This window comes from Podarcis cretensis (genome assembly GCF_951804945.1).
Source record: "Podarcis cretensis genome assembly, chromosome: 2".
NCBI classification, from domain to species: domain Eukaryota; kingdom Metazoa; phylum Chordata; class Lepidosauria; order Squamata; family Lacertidae; genus Podarcis; species Podarcis cretensis.
In genome coordinates, this window is record NC_137171.1 from 79,681,887 (window position 1) to 79,698,897 (window position 17,011).

Here is a 17,011-nt window from a genome sequence, read left to right on the forward strand (position 1 = left end):
GACTACAAGTTGAGGCCCTTTATGATTGAAAAAGTCAGATTTTGAAGATCGGAGCCTGGCCTGGACTAGAAAAGGAAAGTTGGAAAGATCCCTCTATGCAGGGATTAACTGACTTTTGGAATATGGACTTGGGTCAGGAGGAGATTGGAGTTCTGGGGGCCTTTGGATTTGGAGGAATTTTGAAACATGCCCTGAAATACTTTATGGATCCTAGCTTTAATGATGGAAATCTGGCTGACCTGTCGAGAAGGAATAAAAGTATCGTTGGATTGGAGTTTCCCCGAGATCTGCTCTTTAGCATCAAAGAATATGAAGAAGACTGGCAGAAGGGACGTGGAAAAGAGTTAAGAGCCTCGGACATAAGATCTCCAGGTTGATGGACTGTATGGAGTTGACAGAAGTGGCTGGCAGAGTCCAAGACTGGGGAGAGGAGATGGTGGAAGAAGATTGGAAATTTAAAGTCTATATATAGAAATATTGTAAAATTAACGAGTGATAGAAAAATGTTGGAAGGAAATTTTATGGCTTTAGCTGAAATGCTATAAGGAGTTAAGCTTAAATAAGTATACTAATTTTAATGGAAATAAGATTAAAAATATGTTAAGACATTTATATGATAGAAAATAGAGAAAGATGGAAAGGAATTGCTGAAACAGTTAATGGAAGTGGAATACAAAGAGGGAGGTGAGAGGAGGTCAATGATACAAGGGAATGAAAGATAGAATATGGAAAAGGTATGATGTATGTTTTTAAATTGTCTTTGTTTTGTTTGGTTTAGTTTATTGTGTTAGTTTAATGTGTTAAGGTTGTGTTTTGTTTTGTTTATGTATTGTATTGTTTTTTCTCTTTTTTGTTCTTTTTTGTTCTTTTGTCTTCTTTCTTCCTTTTCTTTTTTGTAAGCTTTAAAAGTAATAAATATTATTTTTTTTAAAAAATAAACCTCCATGAAATTACTCTTCTTAAAGATAGTCTTTTGTGTGGTAATATGATTTGTCACTTACACATCCTGGGAGTCTTATTGTCATGTGGATTTGCAAAGGAATTCTATTGTAAAATAATGCTTCCCCCCTCCCCACAAACGATGAAATCAAAATGTGCACATGCAAAATAATTTCCATAATTTAAACACATTGCATGATGGATCAACACAGAGGATGGATTGATTTTATTTAAATCACAAAGGAAGCAAATGCCAGCTGTAATTGTTGATTTAAACCAAGTCTCCTGTTTCTAAATTCACATATTTTCTTAGAAGACATGGATTACAAGTTGCTATGGCATATTTGTTTGTAGCTTAGAGCCAAACTGTACCTGATGCTTGTCTTCTCCAGGCTTTCCCCTGCCTTCTCTCTTTTTCTATTAAAAAAATGTAACCATGAGACCACAGTCTAAAGTGGAAGGCCTGTGTGTATGCACACATGTGCCTGTGTGGAACCACAAAGAGAATGAGCTTTCTTAAATCTCCCCCCACCCCTAGTACTTTGCTTCTGTTAAAATACCCCTAAAGCTGCTCTTCTTATTACAGGGGGAAAGACCTGTAGGAGGAAATGCAGCTGGGGATGCAATTTTTAGCAGAAAGAAAGGGAAGGAACATAAGAAGAGCATGCTCATCTAGTTGAGCATCCTTTTCACACAGTGGCCAACCAGATGCCTAAGGGAAGCCAGCAAGCAGGACCCGAGCACAAGAGGACTCTGTCCTCCAGTGTTTTTCAGTAACTGGTATCCCTCCAACCATGGAGCCAGAGGATAGCCATCATTGTAGCTGATAGCCTTTACTTCCATTAATTTGTCAAATCCTCTTTTAAAGCCATCCAAGTTGATGGCCATCCCTGCCTCTTGTGTCAGAATTCAATTCTGCACAACATTAAAGAAGTACCCACTGGCTCCCATTGCCGGGGACAGGCTAAGCCAGAAGCCAAGACAGCCAGTGGGATTGCAGCGCTGCAATCCCACTGGCTGTCCTGGCCTCTGGCTTAGCCGCGCAGCCTCTCCCAGGCAGGGGATGAAGACTTCCCTTGCCTAGGAGAGGCTGCACACTGCTATCCCATAAGCTAGGGCAGCGCAGTGATCCCGTTTGCTGTCCTGGCTTCTGCGATTCAGATTTTCCCCCCTCTTGTTTTCCTCTTCCAAAAACTAGGTGCGCCTTAGGTCTGGTGCATCTTATAGAGCGAAAAATATGGTACTTCCTTTCGTCTGTCCCGAATTCTCCAACATTCAGAATGCCGTTCCAATGCCAGTCTTCACCTCAGCTGTTTTCACAGATTAAGTTGGTATATACAGAAAATGTCAGAAGCTCCATAAGGCTAAGCGTTACATGTAGGTTGACCCCAAACAGAGGCTTTTAAAAACAAGCACATTCCAAAAGTTGAGGTCATGTAGCCAACATGCATTCCAAAATTACATCTAAGTAGATATAAAATACATTTTTTGCTCTTTCTATATGCATATTAAGGATATTAAGCAAGACTGTTTACTTGAAGGCTAAAACTGCCCTGCTCTCTGCACTTATTTGGAAATTGAACAAAAGTGGAACTTATTTCTGAGTAAGCATATTCAGGAGTGAACTTTTAAGTGTCCATAACTTTTCAGAAGTGATGGTCATTACTTACTAAGCAAAATAGGGTTTCTCCATGTAATGGAAAACAAATGCTGGAGGTTTATAGTCATGATCTGAGAACTCAAGGAAATGTAGAGCTTAGGTGACTCAAGGTCATAAGAGATCAAGGCCACCCACCTTGGGCCATCTGGAGATTGACTTTAAATTCTATCAACTACAGCCCATGTGGCCAATGCTCAGAGATTATGGGAGCTGTAGTCCCACTGGACAGCTAGAGGTTTCCCATCACTGCCACAGATGATCCTGCCAAGATGCAGGCTGCTATGTCACGGCTTCAAACACAAGTGATGATTTGCTCATTCCTTGGTTCAACAGCCATCCCCATAAGTAAGAAATATAATACATGACTTATTGTGACATTTATAGCACAGCTAGTACTTAACCTCCGAAATGAGATATTTCTCCACATCATTCTTTTTAAAATAGAATGTGTCTGTGATACAAAGTCACTCTCTTGCTTCAGGAAATGGTCTTTATTTTTGCACTTGCAGGCAGTTTCTGGTGCCAGATGGAGTGGATAATTAACATGCACCTGAGATGTCCTTATCAGTGCCAGTCTTTACCTGCAAGGCTAATACTTTTGAAGTCAATGACAAAAGCACCAGCCGTAAGTGAGCTAACAGCCATTATGTCAATGGGTCTCTCATGCATGTACATTTATATTAAGGTCTAAATGTGCGCTAGGGCGAGCTGGCAATCCAAGACAGCAGGTTGACTTGACGTGCAGTGGGTAGGAGCCCAAAATAACAGAGTATTGTGATTGAAGTAATAAGCAGAAGAGCAGGCCGCCAGCTGTCTAGCTGAGTCATTTCATTCCCATGCTTACCCTCGAAAGCAAGGCTTTTTCACAATGTTCGTTGGAAGGATGATTACTCTGAAATTGGAAAAATAGGGGAAGGGGAATAAAAAAGGATCCCCCCATGCAATCCTGCAAAAATTATTAGTTATGTTGAACTATTGCCACCTTCATAGCCTAAAATTCTGCATAATTCAATGTGCAAGAGGTTATGAGAGAACAATCAGGAAAAGGAATTCAGGAAGAATTACCAGATATGAGTATTAAAAAATAAGGGATTGGGAAGCAAGTGGAAGCAGATTAATGAGGGTAAGCAAGAGTATGGTGTGCTTAGGTGGGCTTCTCGTTGTTGTTGTTGTTGTTCATATATTTTGACTTGATAGGGTCATGGGTCACATCCACACCATACATTTAAAGTGCTTCCCCCCAAGAATCCTGGGAACTTTAGTTTGTTAAGGGTGCTGAGCTCTAGGGAACCCCTTAGGAACTGCTGGTCCATAAATTCCCTGTGAGGGTGCTTCCTCCCCAAAACTCCATTTGTTCTCCATGGAGCAGCAGCTGTAACTGGGGGAAAGGATCGATACGCAAAGTTATTCCAGCATCTGGGGAAATGATAGGAATCATCTGAGAAACTGATTTACTGTGTCAGTTTCATGAGTAGAGAGGAGTCCTTCTCTCAGTTGTGAGTTTCAGTGGAGATGGGGAGAGGGATACTGCAGATGAAAAGGCTTCCCCTCCATACTTTCATACAATTGAGATTAAAATGTGGAGGTTAATAGTAACATTTAAATGTATAGAACCAACTCCAAACATAGTGGGTGGAGCACTAAAAGTGCTTCCAAAGCAATGCACCTGCTCACAAGTGAAACAAATACAGAGGAAGGTTGAAAGATGATTCTAAATCTACCTTCATTTATTGATTTTAAAATCAAATGGTGTTTTGGTTTTGGTTTTTTAAAAGGTTAAAAAAACATTTAAACCTGATCTCCTGACTTTGCACATGCATAGCAACAATGGCTTAGTGTTGTGTGAAAAAATGCTCTAATGTCCATTCTCCTCTTCCAGAGTGGCCACAAATAGAAGATCAGCATTTTTTAAGTCTGAACTCAGATAAAGCCCCCCACTCCATAATGACACAAACTGGAAAAACCTCTGGAGAAACAATCCAGTTGCAGAATATGTTGATGCTTGGATGCAGCAGTCACACCACTTCATATCGATGGGGAAAGAAATTTTAACAACGAACTAAGTGCAAACACCTCTTGTCATGCCGGAAACCAATTTGGATTTCAGAGCACCTTATCAATATAGTTTAAGTTAATTCCTTTCTGAAGTCACATTGCTAAAAGGCACAGATCAAGGTATATGTCTAATCTATTTAATTAATGTGCTGTGACTTTCCTGTGTAAAGATGCATTTCCATTTTGGAAACTCATTAGTCATTCCATTACAAATTTCTTTGCAGTGACAAGGACTAAATAACAAGAAAGTCTTGAAGCACCTTAATGACTAAGGGTGGTATCCAACAGTGACAGTTTCCTGGAGGAAAGAATCTATCAGAGGAATGGGAAGGTAGGGATATTTTGGAAATCTATCATTCCTATGCAGTGCCCTGTGCTTCCCTTAAATCGGCTATGGGGGGTTGGGGAGAACTACTGGACATTTTGGGATTACATGGAGTGCATATACTTCTGGTATAAATTCTGATTCTTCCTTCCAACTCAAATGAGAATGAATACATAATGGTGGTATGGGAGGAATCTCTTATTTACCTCTAACAGTCAGTTAGAGACAGCTAGTGTTTGTGGGCAGTAAAAAGCAATTTTGTGGGCAACTTACTCCAGAAAAAGGAAGATACCTATTATAAAAGATACCTATTATTCCATGTAGAATATTTTGCTTTCTATTTTTCAGTATGGTTGTTACATCTTGGACATGTTCAGTAAAACCCTCTAGACCATCTTTCTAAAGCCACACTCACAATGTATGTTCAAAGCACTGTGGAAACCGCTTTAAAGAACCATGGCTCCCCCACAAAGAACTATGGGAGCTGTCGTTTGTTAAGGGGGCTGAGTGTTGTTAGGAGACCCCCAATCCTCTCATAGAGGTGCAATTCCAAAAGTTGCTTATAAAGAGGGATTGGAAATGGGAGCTCTGTGAATAGAATGAGGTCACCTAGTGACTCTCAGCACCCTTGGCAAATTCTTTGTGGGGAGCCATGCCTGTTCAGTGTGGTATCATAGTGCTTCAAATGTAGGATGTGAAAGTGCCCAAGTATGCTCTATTTTTGTCGTCACAATGAAAAGCCTCACAGTACAGAGCCAAACAGGACATGGCATGGGAAAAACTGTGAAACTGTTTTTAAAGCAGCTGCACGGGAGGCCTCATACAGTGTGGTGGTGCTGGAGGGAGCAGCTAATATTTTCTCCTATGCTCTGTGCTATTTACCTCACAGGGCAAACCCTGCAGGCACCTGCGTGATTGATGACCTGTGTGTTTTGGTAAGAGTGGGCAGCTTGAACCGCCTTAAGGAAAATGTGTTCTTTCCAATGACGAAATGGCATGCGTGGCGAAAAAGGGTTCGCCCCTGCTTCTGCCAGTGCTTTGGCCCTGCTCAAATCACCCTTTCCTCACAGCTGCTCTTAACACTTGTGGGGGAAAATGTGGAATATCCTGTTCATTGATCCCCATCACATCTAGTTTGGCCCTTCGCGATTGGCTCCACAAGAACAGACTCTTGTTGCGGGGACTTCCGGGTTGGCGCCATCGCCGAATGGCGGACTCCCTCCGAGTTCCGGAGGGAGTCTGCTCGGCAGGGGCTGGGTTCTACCGCGCCGGCGACGCGGCGACGCGGGGCGCTGAAACCCATGGGCATGGTGACTCGGCGGGCACCGTTTGCGCCCCCACCCGACCACGCAAAGGAGCCTTTTTAAAGAGAAAAGAATAACCCGTGAGTAATTGGAACTTGGATTAAAAAGGGAAATAATTTTTTTCTTAAATTCGGAGCGAGCGGGGGAGGTATAAAAAGGAAGTCAACCTCCCCCCTGTTGTAGAGGAGCTAAAGCAAAGGACCTGACAACTAAGATCGAGCGCAACCTCTTTTTTTGATAAAGATATTAATTTCGCGATGGAAAATTATAAGCTGGGCTGGAGGAGAAGAGTGGAATGTGAATTAAAATACAACCCCCCCCGGAAGCCCCGGGAGCGATCCGTGAGAGCGCCTGGAGAGGAGAAATAGAGGTTTTGACAGCTGTCAAAGGAGCTGCCAAAACTGAAGAACAAAAAGAGAACTTTGTTACGAGGACTTTGCTGGTTACATTTGTTATAAATTGGATATAAACTGTTTAAAACAAGGAATAATAAGTTACTTTGACTGGTGGGTGAGATCGGGAATGAAACTGAGTTACTATAATCCCTCTAGAGGAGTTGTGGGTTATTACAAGTATCGCTGGCATGGAATTTGAATCGGACATTTTATCTCCTGGGAAACTGCAGAAATGGAACACTATTTTGTCTACAGAGGTCTACACACTAAAGGAGACAATAGATTTATCTATTGAAGAATGGAAGGGACTTGACGTAATGTTTTGTTCCTGAATAACAAAGCCTCTGTAGAGGAATTACAAGCTTTTTGGAATTAGAACATTTGTGCAGGAGAGCAGGGGGAAAAAGAAAAAAAAAAGAGGAGAAGAGAGAACAACAAGAACAACAAGAACTGGACAAAGTTGGAAGATAGACCCTTTCTAAGATTGGACATTTGAAATTAAAGATGATTAAAAGACGGTAAAGACTACTAAAAAGACGGCAAAGCGGACTGGTGAAGGATTATGGCTTAGATGTGGGAGCTCCAGGAGACAGTAGATATTGATGGACATTGGGAACGCAACCGGGAAAGGGGGGAGGGAAATTTGGAATCCAAAGGATGTTACATTATATTTTATTCTTTTTTTAATTCTTTTATGTTAATCTGTATCTTATATTAAAGAGGGGAACTCGTGGAAGGGAACAGGTCGATTTTAGGGGATGGGAAAATATTTTTTAAATTGGGTTAATGATAATAATTTTAAAATTTGGGGTAAGAATTTGTTGAATCTATTTGAAAGAATTGGAATATAAGAGGGGGTGGGGAGGGGGAAGTCCTGGAAAGATGATATTGAAAATAAGGCCTTAAATTTGGATGTTTTTCTTTTTTTTGTTATATTTGAAAATCTTTAATAAATATTATTAAAAAAAAAAAGAACAGACTCTTGTTGCTTCCTGCATCGAGCTTATTCCAGTATAATTTATTAGCAGAATCTTCTCTCAGCACCTGCTCATTACTCTGCTCTTCACAGCAGCAACCACCTGTGTTCAGTGAGTTTTTTCCTTTCTCTGGTTACACCGTAATTGGTGTTTTGTCTGGGCTATAGGGCATCTGGGTTACATAGCTCCCCAGCTTCTCATTAGGAGAAATGACTGCTTAATGTAGTGGATATCCCGAAGGGAAGCAAAAATACACCCAGAATCCACATGTAAATGACCTGAGGGCACAGCCATCCTTTGGGACAATATACCTTGTCAGGTATGTCATATATTTCCCTGCTATTATTTCTCCTCTCTGCTTCTTTATGAAAAGTATAGGCAGTAGAATACACCTCTGGTTTTTTTCCAGTGAGGCTTATATAGGAATCGTATATTAATGGTGGCTTGCATCTGGAATGCATGGTGGGTCGCTCTCGGAGCATATAAGATGATGTGGCATTCAGATTCCGTGGGCTGCATGCTGCATTTTGCTGTTCTCTCTTATCTTCTCCGCTGCTTCTAGTATGGGAACTGTCTGGTCTTCAGAAGATATTATCATGGAGCAGGAAGGGAAACATATGGTCTCTTAATTTGGTTGCACACACTTCTATTTCTCTTTTGTGAGAGATCCAGTTCCCTTGTTTCCATAATGACTTCTTCTCTTGAGGCTTTCTGTGTTGTCTATGTTATCTATGCACAACTGAGCAAAATATCACTCTGTTTATACATGCATCAGTTACAGGAACAATAGTGAAAATATATTCAGACCATGACCTTGCTTTTGCTATCTACATACCAACCTCATAGTATTGTCAGCACATGGCATAGCTTTGCATACTATTTTGTAGCTGAGGATGTATTTTATACAGTAATTGCTCTGTGGTGTGAAAACAAAACATCACTAATTTATGAAAAAAATCACATTCAAAATGAGTCTGTGACTATTTCCCCCAGGGAAACTTTGGCTTAATTTTGAATTAGATGTTCTTCTGCATCCTGAATTGTCTATTGCAGCCAAATCCAAAATCTTATTCCATTAAGGACTGGGAAAGTGCCTATTTAAAATTGCACATTATTTCATAAATAAGATAAGACATCCTGACTTTTATTTCTTCTTTGCTCAAGAACAATGGGGTAAGAATAGGGATGGGCACATCCATTGTTTTTGGCTTCTAATTTTTTCCAGTCTGAAGTTCAGTTTTTCACATTTCCATATCAGCTTGCAAATCAATTTCCCACAATAAAATGCATTTTTGTATGTTATTTTCACTACAATGTGCATTTTTATGCTCATCTGCCCTGGTCTGTGTATATTTGTACACATTACTTGACCAGAGAACTGCATTGCAAAATTCAGAAAACTTTGAAGAATGGCTGCATGCATTGTTTCAACGACTCGGCTGAAACTTTTGCAGGGATTCCAACAATTCTGGACTGTGGTGCTGGAGGAAGCGCCCAAGACGCAACCATTTTCAGTGGAGTTGGTTCAAGCATTCAGCTTCAAAAGCATCAAGTGTGTTCCTGAGTGATATGCACGCAGGAGAGAATCTGTTCTTGGTGTGGTATAGCAGCACCTGCTATGGAAAGCAATTTCCCAATAAGGTGCACTGGATGTAGACCAAGGTCATGTACTAACAATTAAGTTACTACAAAGGCATAACTGAACATGGATCAAACCAGTACAGCCAACAGTTTAGATCAGGAGTTCCCAAATTGTGGTTCCTGGGCCACCAGTGGTTTGTATGTTTCATTAGCTGAACCACGCTATGTGCACATTAAATACTCATTGTGGGTTTTAATTGAATTTTTATAACTTCCTTGTGTTTTGTTTTATTTTATTGTATTACAATTTGAATTTTGCAGAATGCAAATTGCAAAACAATAGAGTGCAATGTATAAGATATAAAAGATGAAGCGGGGGGAGGGACAAAAGAATACTGCGTTTGATTGATGATTTAAATGATAAATCTATGTGGGGATGGGGAGGATGCGGTGATGGCTTTGGTATATTTGCACTGTGATGTAATATAGAAAAAAAACCCATTTTTTTAAAAAAAGATTCACTGCCATCATTTCAAAAGGATAAAGGTAGCATTTAATATAGCAATCTAAAATTTGCAATACGACAGTAGTGAAAAAGCTACTATCAAAGCAAAACTACATTTGTAGAGTGGCTACCATTTTAAATAAAGTATCTGGCTGGACAGAAATGCAGACATAAGTATAAGAATTAAATAAGGTCTGTGTTTACAAGCATGCATACTGACACCATACAAATGTATGCCCCTTGCAGGACACATAGTCCCTCATGACTATAGGTAGTGATAGCAACCAATAGCTACCTCGTTTAAGAGACCTTGGTGTGTTTTCATTATACACTCATTTTCCCTTTGTACATTACGAAGGTTCCCTGACACACACACCTGTTAGATGCTCCAGGGAAGACAAACTACTGAAATGTAGCAGATAACATTAATCTCTCTTATTATAACCAGGAAGCTAAAGCTCTACAGGGTTAGTAACAGGATAATTTTAATACAACGGATCAGAATATTTCTGGTACCAATAACATGAAGGCTTTAGGTGCCACTTATCCTTGGGAGCAAGGAGCTGTCTCCTGGATAAGGCTTGCTTAGAAATTAGATGAGAGATTACAGAACTTCCCAGAAGTCTCATACCCAATTTCACAATTCAAAGTGAGAGAATGAACAAGTGGCAGAACACAGGTTGTATACAGATAAGGTCTCAAATTTGAATTTCTGGAATTTCCTGTGGAGCAGGGCTCATGGTCTGAGAAGGACACAGGCCACAGACCCCAAAGATGTGTTCAAGACCCACTGCAAGTCACTGCCAACAGTGCATGGGCTCTGTAATGGCTCTTCATATCTTCAATTGTCTTTTATTCTTCCAGCTTTTACACATTTCTAGATTGTGGAGAACTTTGTGCTTTGGTGTTGTAGCTTTTAAGCCCTCTGGGTGGTAACAGTCACGATGCATTGTGGGTAGCACTGTTGCTCAACAGGAGATAACCAAAGAGTTAGCCAAGGATTGGTGACCTGGAGTTTTCTCATGCGGTTTGCTTTGAATGAGTTCACAGGCAGTCAGTTCATGGTAGAGGGTATCTAAGACTTCAATGATATGTGGTTTTCCTTTAAAACAGAAAGAAATGCAAATAGTGAATTGGAATTACAGATAGGTAGCCGTGTTGGTCTGCCATAGTCAAAACAAAAAAAATTCCTTCCAGTAGCACCTTAAAGACCAACTAAGTTAGTTCTTGGTATGAGCTTTCGTGTGCATGCACACTTCTTCAGATACACGGAATTGGAAGGTTAACAAAACAAAGACGAAGCAGTATGAATATCAATAACATGTCCTTTCTTACAAAATGTAGGCATAATTGCCAAAATTTGATGCAGACTTTTTGAAGGACTGCATTGTGAACACATTCTTGTTCATATCAAAGTGAAGCAGAGTGGAGCAATCTTCAGTTATCTTGGTTGCTCCTTCTGCTTCACACACTGTGGTCAGTTAATCCACATCCTTGAACACACAAAGGTGAGTTTTGAAATGTATTTGTCTCTGTATGTTGGCAGTGTGCTGTAAGGCTAAACCCCCTGAAGCTGTAGTCACAAATAAATAGCCACAGATAAAGCCTTTGGGCTGTAAAATTAATCTCATGCCTAAATCAAAGTTGAGTTCCCACTACAATGAGAGAAAATTGCTAACCAAATCCACCTGGTAACGTTTGATTGTGGGTGCTTCCAGTCAGGTGCTGAATATTGCAAATGGGTTAATCAGATTTTGCAACCCAGTCATTGGCAACATGGGGTTTTTTTTAATAGCTTATCTAGTTTTCCATGGAACAGGTAAGTGCAGATAAAATGGGGGAAAATATGGGCTGGAATTTTAATGCCAACGATGTCCTGCAGATGCTGCGCACGAAGATTTCGGGATGCAATTTGTGCAGTAGTGAGTACAAAGAAAGTTGATGTTGCAAATGAGGCAGACTTAAAATAGAATGCTTGTGGGTTGAGTTTCTTTTCATTTGTGATGCAGAGAATTCTATTTGTTGGGGAATGAAGCGGGGAGAAGTGGGAAGTAAGGGAAGAAATGGGAAGTAAGGGGGGAACTGCACTGTAAGCTCCACACGGGACTGTTGACAAAAGCAGCAGACCTCCAAGAAGTTCAAGGTGCACACATGCTCCTCACAAAGCTACAATTCCCAGATTTCCCTGGGAATGTGGATTGATCGTCAGACAGCTCCAAAGATTGTAGCTCTGTGAGGTGTATAGGGGTCTCCTGACACTTCTCAGCAGACTTAACAAACCACAGTCCCCACAGTCTTTGGGGGAAGCCATGTCTGTTTAAAGTGGTATGATACAGATTGAAATGTATAGTGCAGACAGGGCCAATGTTACAATTCCCAGCAACAGTGCCCAGAATTCTTTGAGTGTAAAATGTGTTCTGAATGTGCTTTCATGGTACGGGGCAGGATTTAACTAAGGAGCCCCATCAGCATAAGCCCTGCAAAGGGACTTCCACTTGTGCAGTGGGCCTTTCCCTGTTCTCTTCCCCCTGCAGGCCCCCTAAATTGCCTAAATGGGGCAGGATGGAAGAACCCCTAGAACAGCACACAGGAGGGTGGTCATTCTGCCTGGGGAAATGCTTGGCCTAACAATCTACCTTAGGATCATGTTGAACACTTCCCATAGCGTCTTCTCAGCTTAAGTCTCCTAAAAAATTCAAAGAAATTTCTCTTCCATGTCACTCCCTCAAGAAAACAACAGAAAACCAGGCCTCACTTTTGTAGGGGGCAGGATATTTTTAGGGAGGGGATTTTGGCACAAACTTAGTTTATTTGCCATTTATTGAAGGACTCGTACTGAAGGGTTCAAATATCCAGATGCCTAGCACTGAGGGACAAGGAATCCCTGTTGGAGACAAAGAGATAAGGACAAACAATAAAAACCTTCTGTATGCATTAATTCCCTCCCATTACTTGCATTTAGATCATTCAGACTAAATTTTGAATCGTTATCTCATATATTTTCATCCATTCTTCAACCCATTTTGCTCTATGAAAAGCTCTGCCTTTCCCTGCAGACTGTCCATGTGCAACATGCCAGGTCCCTCTTAAGGAGGTCAGTGCAAAAACTTTGCAATTAGAAACCAAGTAATCAAATAAAATCCATCAGTTCATAAAGGTTCTCGTAACAACAGCTTATGCACAGAGGGGCTACCGCCTGAGGAGAGGACTCAGCAGATTTAGGCTTTGCATATGAACATGAAAGGTTATTACAGAGAAGATCTGACCCACTTCCTTCACTAAAGGATGCTACTTTCCGCTATATTCTCTTTTGTTACACTGTAGGGAGGAAAGAAACTTTTATGCAGTGAAGAAAAATTAGCCTAGAGGGTGTGTTCTATTTTCTCACATATCTGTACAACCCCAATGAAAAGGAATAGGTTGAATATGCATTTGGGCAAAGTTTACAGTCAATGATAAAAAGACTGAGTGAGAGGGAGGTGTCTCCAGTTACGCACAAAGTTCATGCTAATGGCAGAATCTAGTTATGTTTCCATTTCCATGTAATTTCAAAGATGGGAAGACCTTCGATTTAATAGATGTCTTCAAGTAACAATTCCCCGTCTCTCAAAGCACAGCAATGGTGAAATTAAGATTTTATTTATTTCTCACCAAAAGTGTCAAATGACAAAAAGCATCTCCCCTGCAACTTGCTTTATGTCAGCACAGCAATTAGACATGCTGACCCTCTAAACAAAAACAGGAAGTGGTGCCTTCTCTACCAGGGTTGCTACCTCATTTGCCTTCCTACAGCCCTAATAGCTGCTCACCCATCTCACCTTTTCTCTTGCCCAACTATCAGAGAACAGTCATTTGGGGTCTTTATGAGTTCTATCCTTTGACCAATGCCTGAGCTCATAGAAAACCTTGCTTATCAGCAGGTGCTTAGATGAATTTCCTTAACTGGACCTATCCCTGACTCTCAAGAGTGTAACATCTTCTCTATCTCAGGGATGGGGAAATTATGGTCCTTTTGATATTCTTGTACTCCCAACTCCCACCATTTCTGGCCATTGGCCATGTTGGCTATGTATGATGGGAATTGTGAGTCCAACAACATCCAGATGGCTACAGGTTCCCCATACCTTCCCTAGCCATTTCTGGGTAACAAAAGAATGTACCAGGCAGTGCTGGAATGAAAAGTCTCTTCCATCCACTGTAATAGCAAAAGCATGTTCCCCTCCAAATTGCTGCTCTAGGCGGCCTCTCTATGGACAGTGACACCCAATGGCAAGGCTCTCTGTGCATGGCTTTACTTGCTTACCATGTTCTGGGTCACAGCAGGATTCCAAAGTGCTCAGTAAGATTTTCCCCAAGGCGCGCTTAGATATGTTCTTCAAAACACAAAATATTAGGGAACATTTAGCTTCAACAGAGGCTTATATGCACACTTCTAAAGAGAAAGCACATTAGTAATCCCTAAATAAAAAAGGAAACTTGGTTTCCCTAAACTAAAAAGGAAACTCAATACTATATCTAACAAACCCCCCCAACCTCATATTCATTATTTTGTTTATTTAAAAGATCTGTACTGTGCCTTTTCCTTACAAAAAGCTAAAGACTGCTAACTATAAACTGGCAGAAACATGATTTATTTTTGGCATTCTTTTATTCTTTGCCATGTTTTGACCAAGAGATAAATTCTAGAGTGCAGTTTCAGAGGGTAGTACCTATGCAATGATGCATGGACATACCTGGGTACATGGTTGTACACAACAAAAATGCAAGCAGAGGATATGGAATAAAAAAAGCATTCAAAGTGATTGTGGGCTAATGGCATAATACTAATGGCAGTTTAAGCAAATGTGTAAGTGGATAGCATATCAATTTGCAATGGAATAAGTGAATCCAGTTCACATATGGCCCCAGCTCATGAGTTTTGTGCACATGAGGGTTTAGCCTATCACATCACTTGTAAAATTTGTAAAGTATATATAAGGAGACCTCTCATGTCAACCTGCTACCTGTTTTGGGGGCACTACATGGCAGAACAGAGTCTCAAACAAAGACATGCTCTCCCAAGCCCACATTCCCAGCATGTTTGCACTTGTGTCTCAGCGACATCTATGCTGACTTGGTTATGTACACAGAATGGAAGATAGCAGGATCCCCAAGGACATGCTCTATGGGGAGCTGGCTTCAGGTACCAGGCCTCTTGGCAGACCAACTCTGCATTACAAAGATGTCTGCAAATGTGACATGAAGGCTGTGTGTGGGTATCCCTTGCAGACAACTGGAGTGCCTGGAGACAGACAGTCAGGTTGTGTATCCACAGCAGTGCCCAGAGGAGAAATGACAGCTGAGAGCAGTGCAGAGAGAAGAAACGCCATGGTGCATCTGTAACAGTGAAACCAGACGCCTTCATCTGCTCCACCTGCAATAAAACATGTCTCTCCCATTTGGTCTCTACAGCCACAGCAGGCACTGTAACTCTCCAACAGTTTGACTTTACCCCCGATGGCACACTCTTCCATTGTCTCTCGAGACAGATGGATGGAAACAATGGATATCTGCACATAGTTTATCCATATGTGATCAAACTGTATTACAGTGGTACCTCGGGTTAAGAACGTAATTCGTTCTGGAGGTCCGTTCTTAATCTGAAACTGTTCTTAACCTGAAGCACCACTTTAGCTAATGGGGCCTCTGACTGCCGCCGCTGCACAATTTCTGTTCTCATCCTGAAGCAAAGTTCTTAACCCGAGGTACTATTTCTGGGTTAGCGGAGTCTGTAACCTGAAGCGTCTGTAACCTGAAGTGTCTGTATTTTGGCTGGCACCGAGATAACAGAGGAGTGAAAAGCAGAAATACATGAGTCATAGGCAGCAATAGATACTCAGAGGCGCAGAAGCAAGGACTGGACATCATGAGAGTGAGGAATTTTTCAGGATGCAGAAGTCCTCTAGAAGGCAGCTTTGGTGTCTAGAAACCCCCCCAGCCCCCCTCATCTTCAATATTCCTAGCCATCAGTGAAAGCAAGAAATGAAACTGTTCTCCCTCAGGCTTACAAGAGTGCCATTCAGTTTCATGTGAGAGAACAAAAGCCTTACCGATTCCCAAGACCCTAACAATGTGGGGGCATTCTGTGCATTTCCCCCAGGGTGCTGTAATTCACCCTATTCATTGACAGATCTTAGCACCATCTTGAGCTACAATATATGACAGCATACAGGACTCATGACACTGTTCTCAGAGTGGTGTGACACACTGCTTGATGGATCGTCTGCTAAGCCGAGATGACTTTCAGTGAGACTGCCGGTCAATGAGGGACATGTCACAGAATCCTGACACAGAACGCAGCAATGCTTTCTGCCAATCATAATCAGTCATGGCGCTTTAATAGCATATCCTTTGTGGGATTGTTATTGATCCAAAGAGCAAGCACTGCCACACTCAGGATATGAAGGCTCGGCCGAGCCGGGCAGCGAGTTAACATAATAGAAAAAAGCTACACTTACTCTGGAGAGCCTCCAGAAGCACGGAGGCATATTTCAAGCATGATAAAGCAATCATCAAGTCAATCACATTCACAATAAGTAACAGCTTTGCATGCATTTAAAAGCAAGAGGAGTGAACTCCAGATGCAGATCCAGAGCAGGTCCATTTGCTTTGTTGAAATGGTTTTGAAAGACCTTGCTTCTCACAGTCACCATGACTCCAGTCCTACGAATCAAGGAAAGCAACTTTTTAAAATGATCTGCCCTTAACGTCTTATTGTATATATAATATTTGTACAGCTTGTTATATGTTTGATGTGCTAACAGGTGAAACTAAAATCATCTAATCACTAAATGCCCTAGATGCTTTCAGGGAAATACATGTGTCTTCCGTTCCACTAAAGGAGGAAATCTATGCCATGCTGTGTCTACTGTTCTGTCAGCACAAGCAATTTCAGCCTGCCAGATGGAACAATTATGCACAGAGAAGGGATGGGGAGAAGTTCGATTCAGCTTGAATTTAAAGGCGTATCTGTTATATTTGCACTTCCTGAAACAATTATGAGAACTGAAACACAATCATCCTTCAAAATTCCATATTTTGTGACACAGATCTCCAACCAATGCTTATAAAAAATACACACATTGCAAGTAAGTGTGCATAAAAATGAATGTAGTAGTGCAACTAACATACCAACTGTGCTACATTAGGTAAAATAGCTTGCTGTACATTGGTCAAAACTGCCTGGGATTGAATCTGGGACCTTCTACATGCAAATTATCCCAAGCACAGA

General features: G+C 41.2%; 2 protein-coding genes across 14 annotated transcripts in view; one reads left to right on the forward strand and one right to left on the reverse strand.

Moving 5' to 3' along the window:
• The window catches only part of LOC307209716 (uncharacterized protein), a 75,922-nt gene that overhangs the window by 28,527 nt on the left and 30,384 nt on the right, over positions 1-17,011 (forward strand). For all 6 annotated transcript variants that reach the window (XM_079965113.1, XM_079965114.1, XM_079965115.1 and 3 more), the window contains 3 exons: positions 3,109-3,224; positions 4,479-4,774; positions 4,879-4,985. In XM_079965113.1, the coding sequence (XP_079821239.1) occupies positions 3,109-3,142 (34 nt within the window). In that variant the 3' untranslated portion in view covers positions 3,143-3,224; positions 4,479-4,774; positions 4,879-4,985. The remainder of the gene's footprint in view (positions 1-3,108; positions 3,225-4,478; positions 4,775-4,878; positions 4,986-17,011) is intronic.
• EFCC1 (EF-hand and coiled-coil domain containing 1) overlaps positions 9,767-17,011 on the reverse strand; it is a 62,902-nt gene continuing 55,657 nt past the window's right edge. For 3 of the 8 annotated variants that reach the window (XM_079965040.1, XM_079965043.1, XM_079965044.1), the window contains 3 exons: positions 14,045-14,114; positions 12,378-12,427; positions 10,735-10,843 (listed from right to left, as the gene is read on the reverse strand). In XM_079965040.1, the coding sequence (XP_079821166.1) occupies positions 12,414-12,427; positions 14,045-14,114 (84 nt within the window). In that variant the 3' untranslated portion in view covers positions 10,735-10,843; positions 12,378-12,413. Of the gene's footprint in view, positions 10,844-12,377; positions 12,428-14,044; positions 14,115-17,011 lie in introns of all 8 variants that reach the window. The other 5 variants (XM_079965038.1, XM_079965039.1, XM_079965041.1 and 2 more) reach the window with 2 other exon arrangements.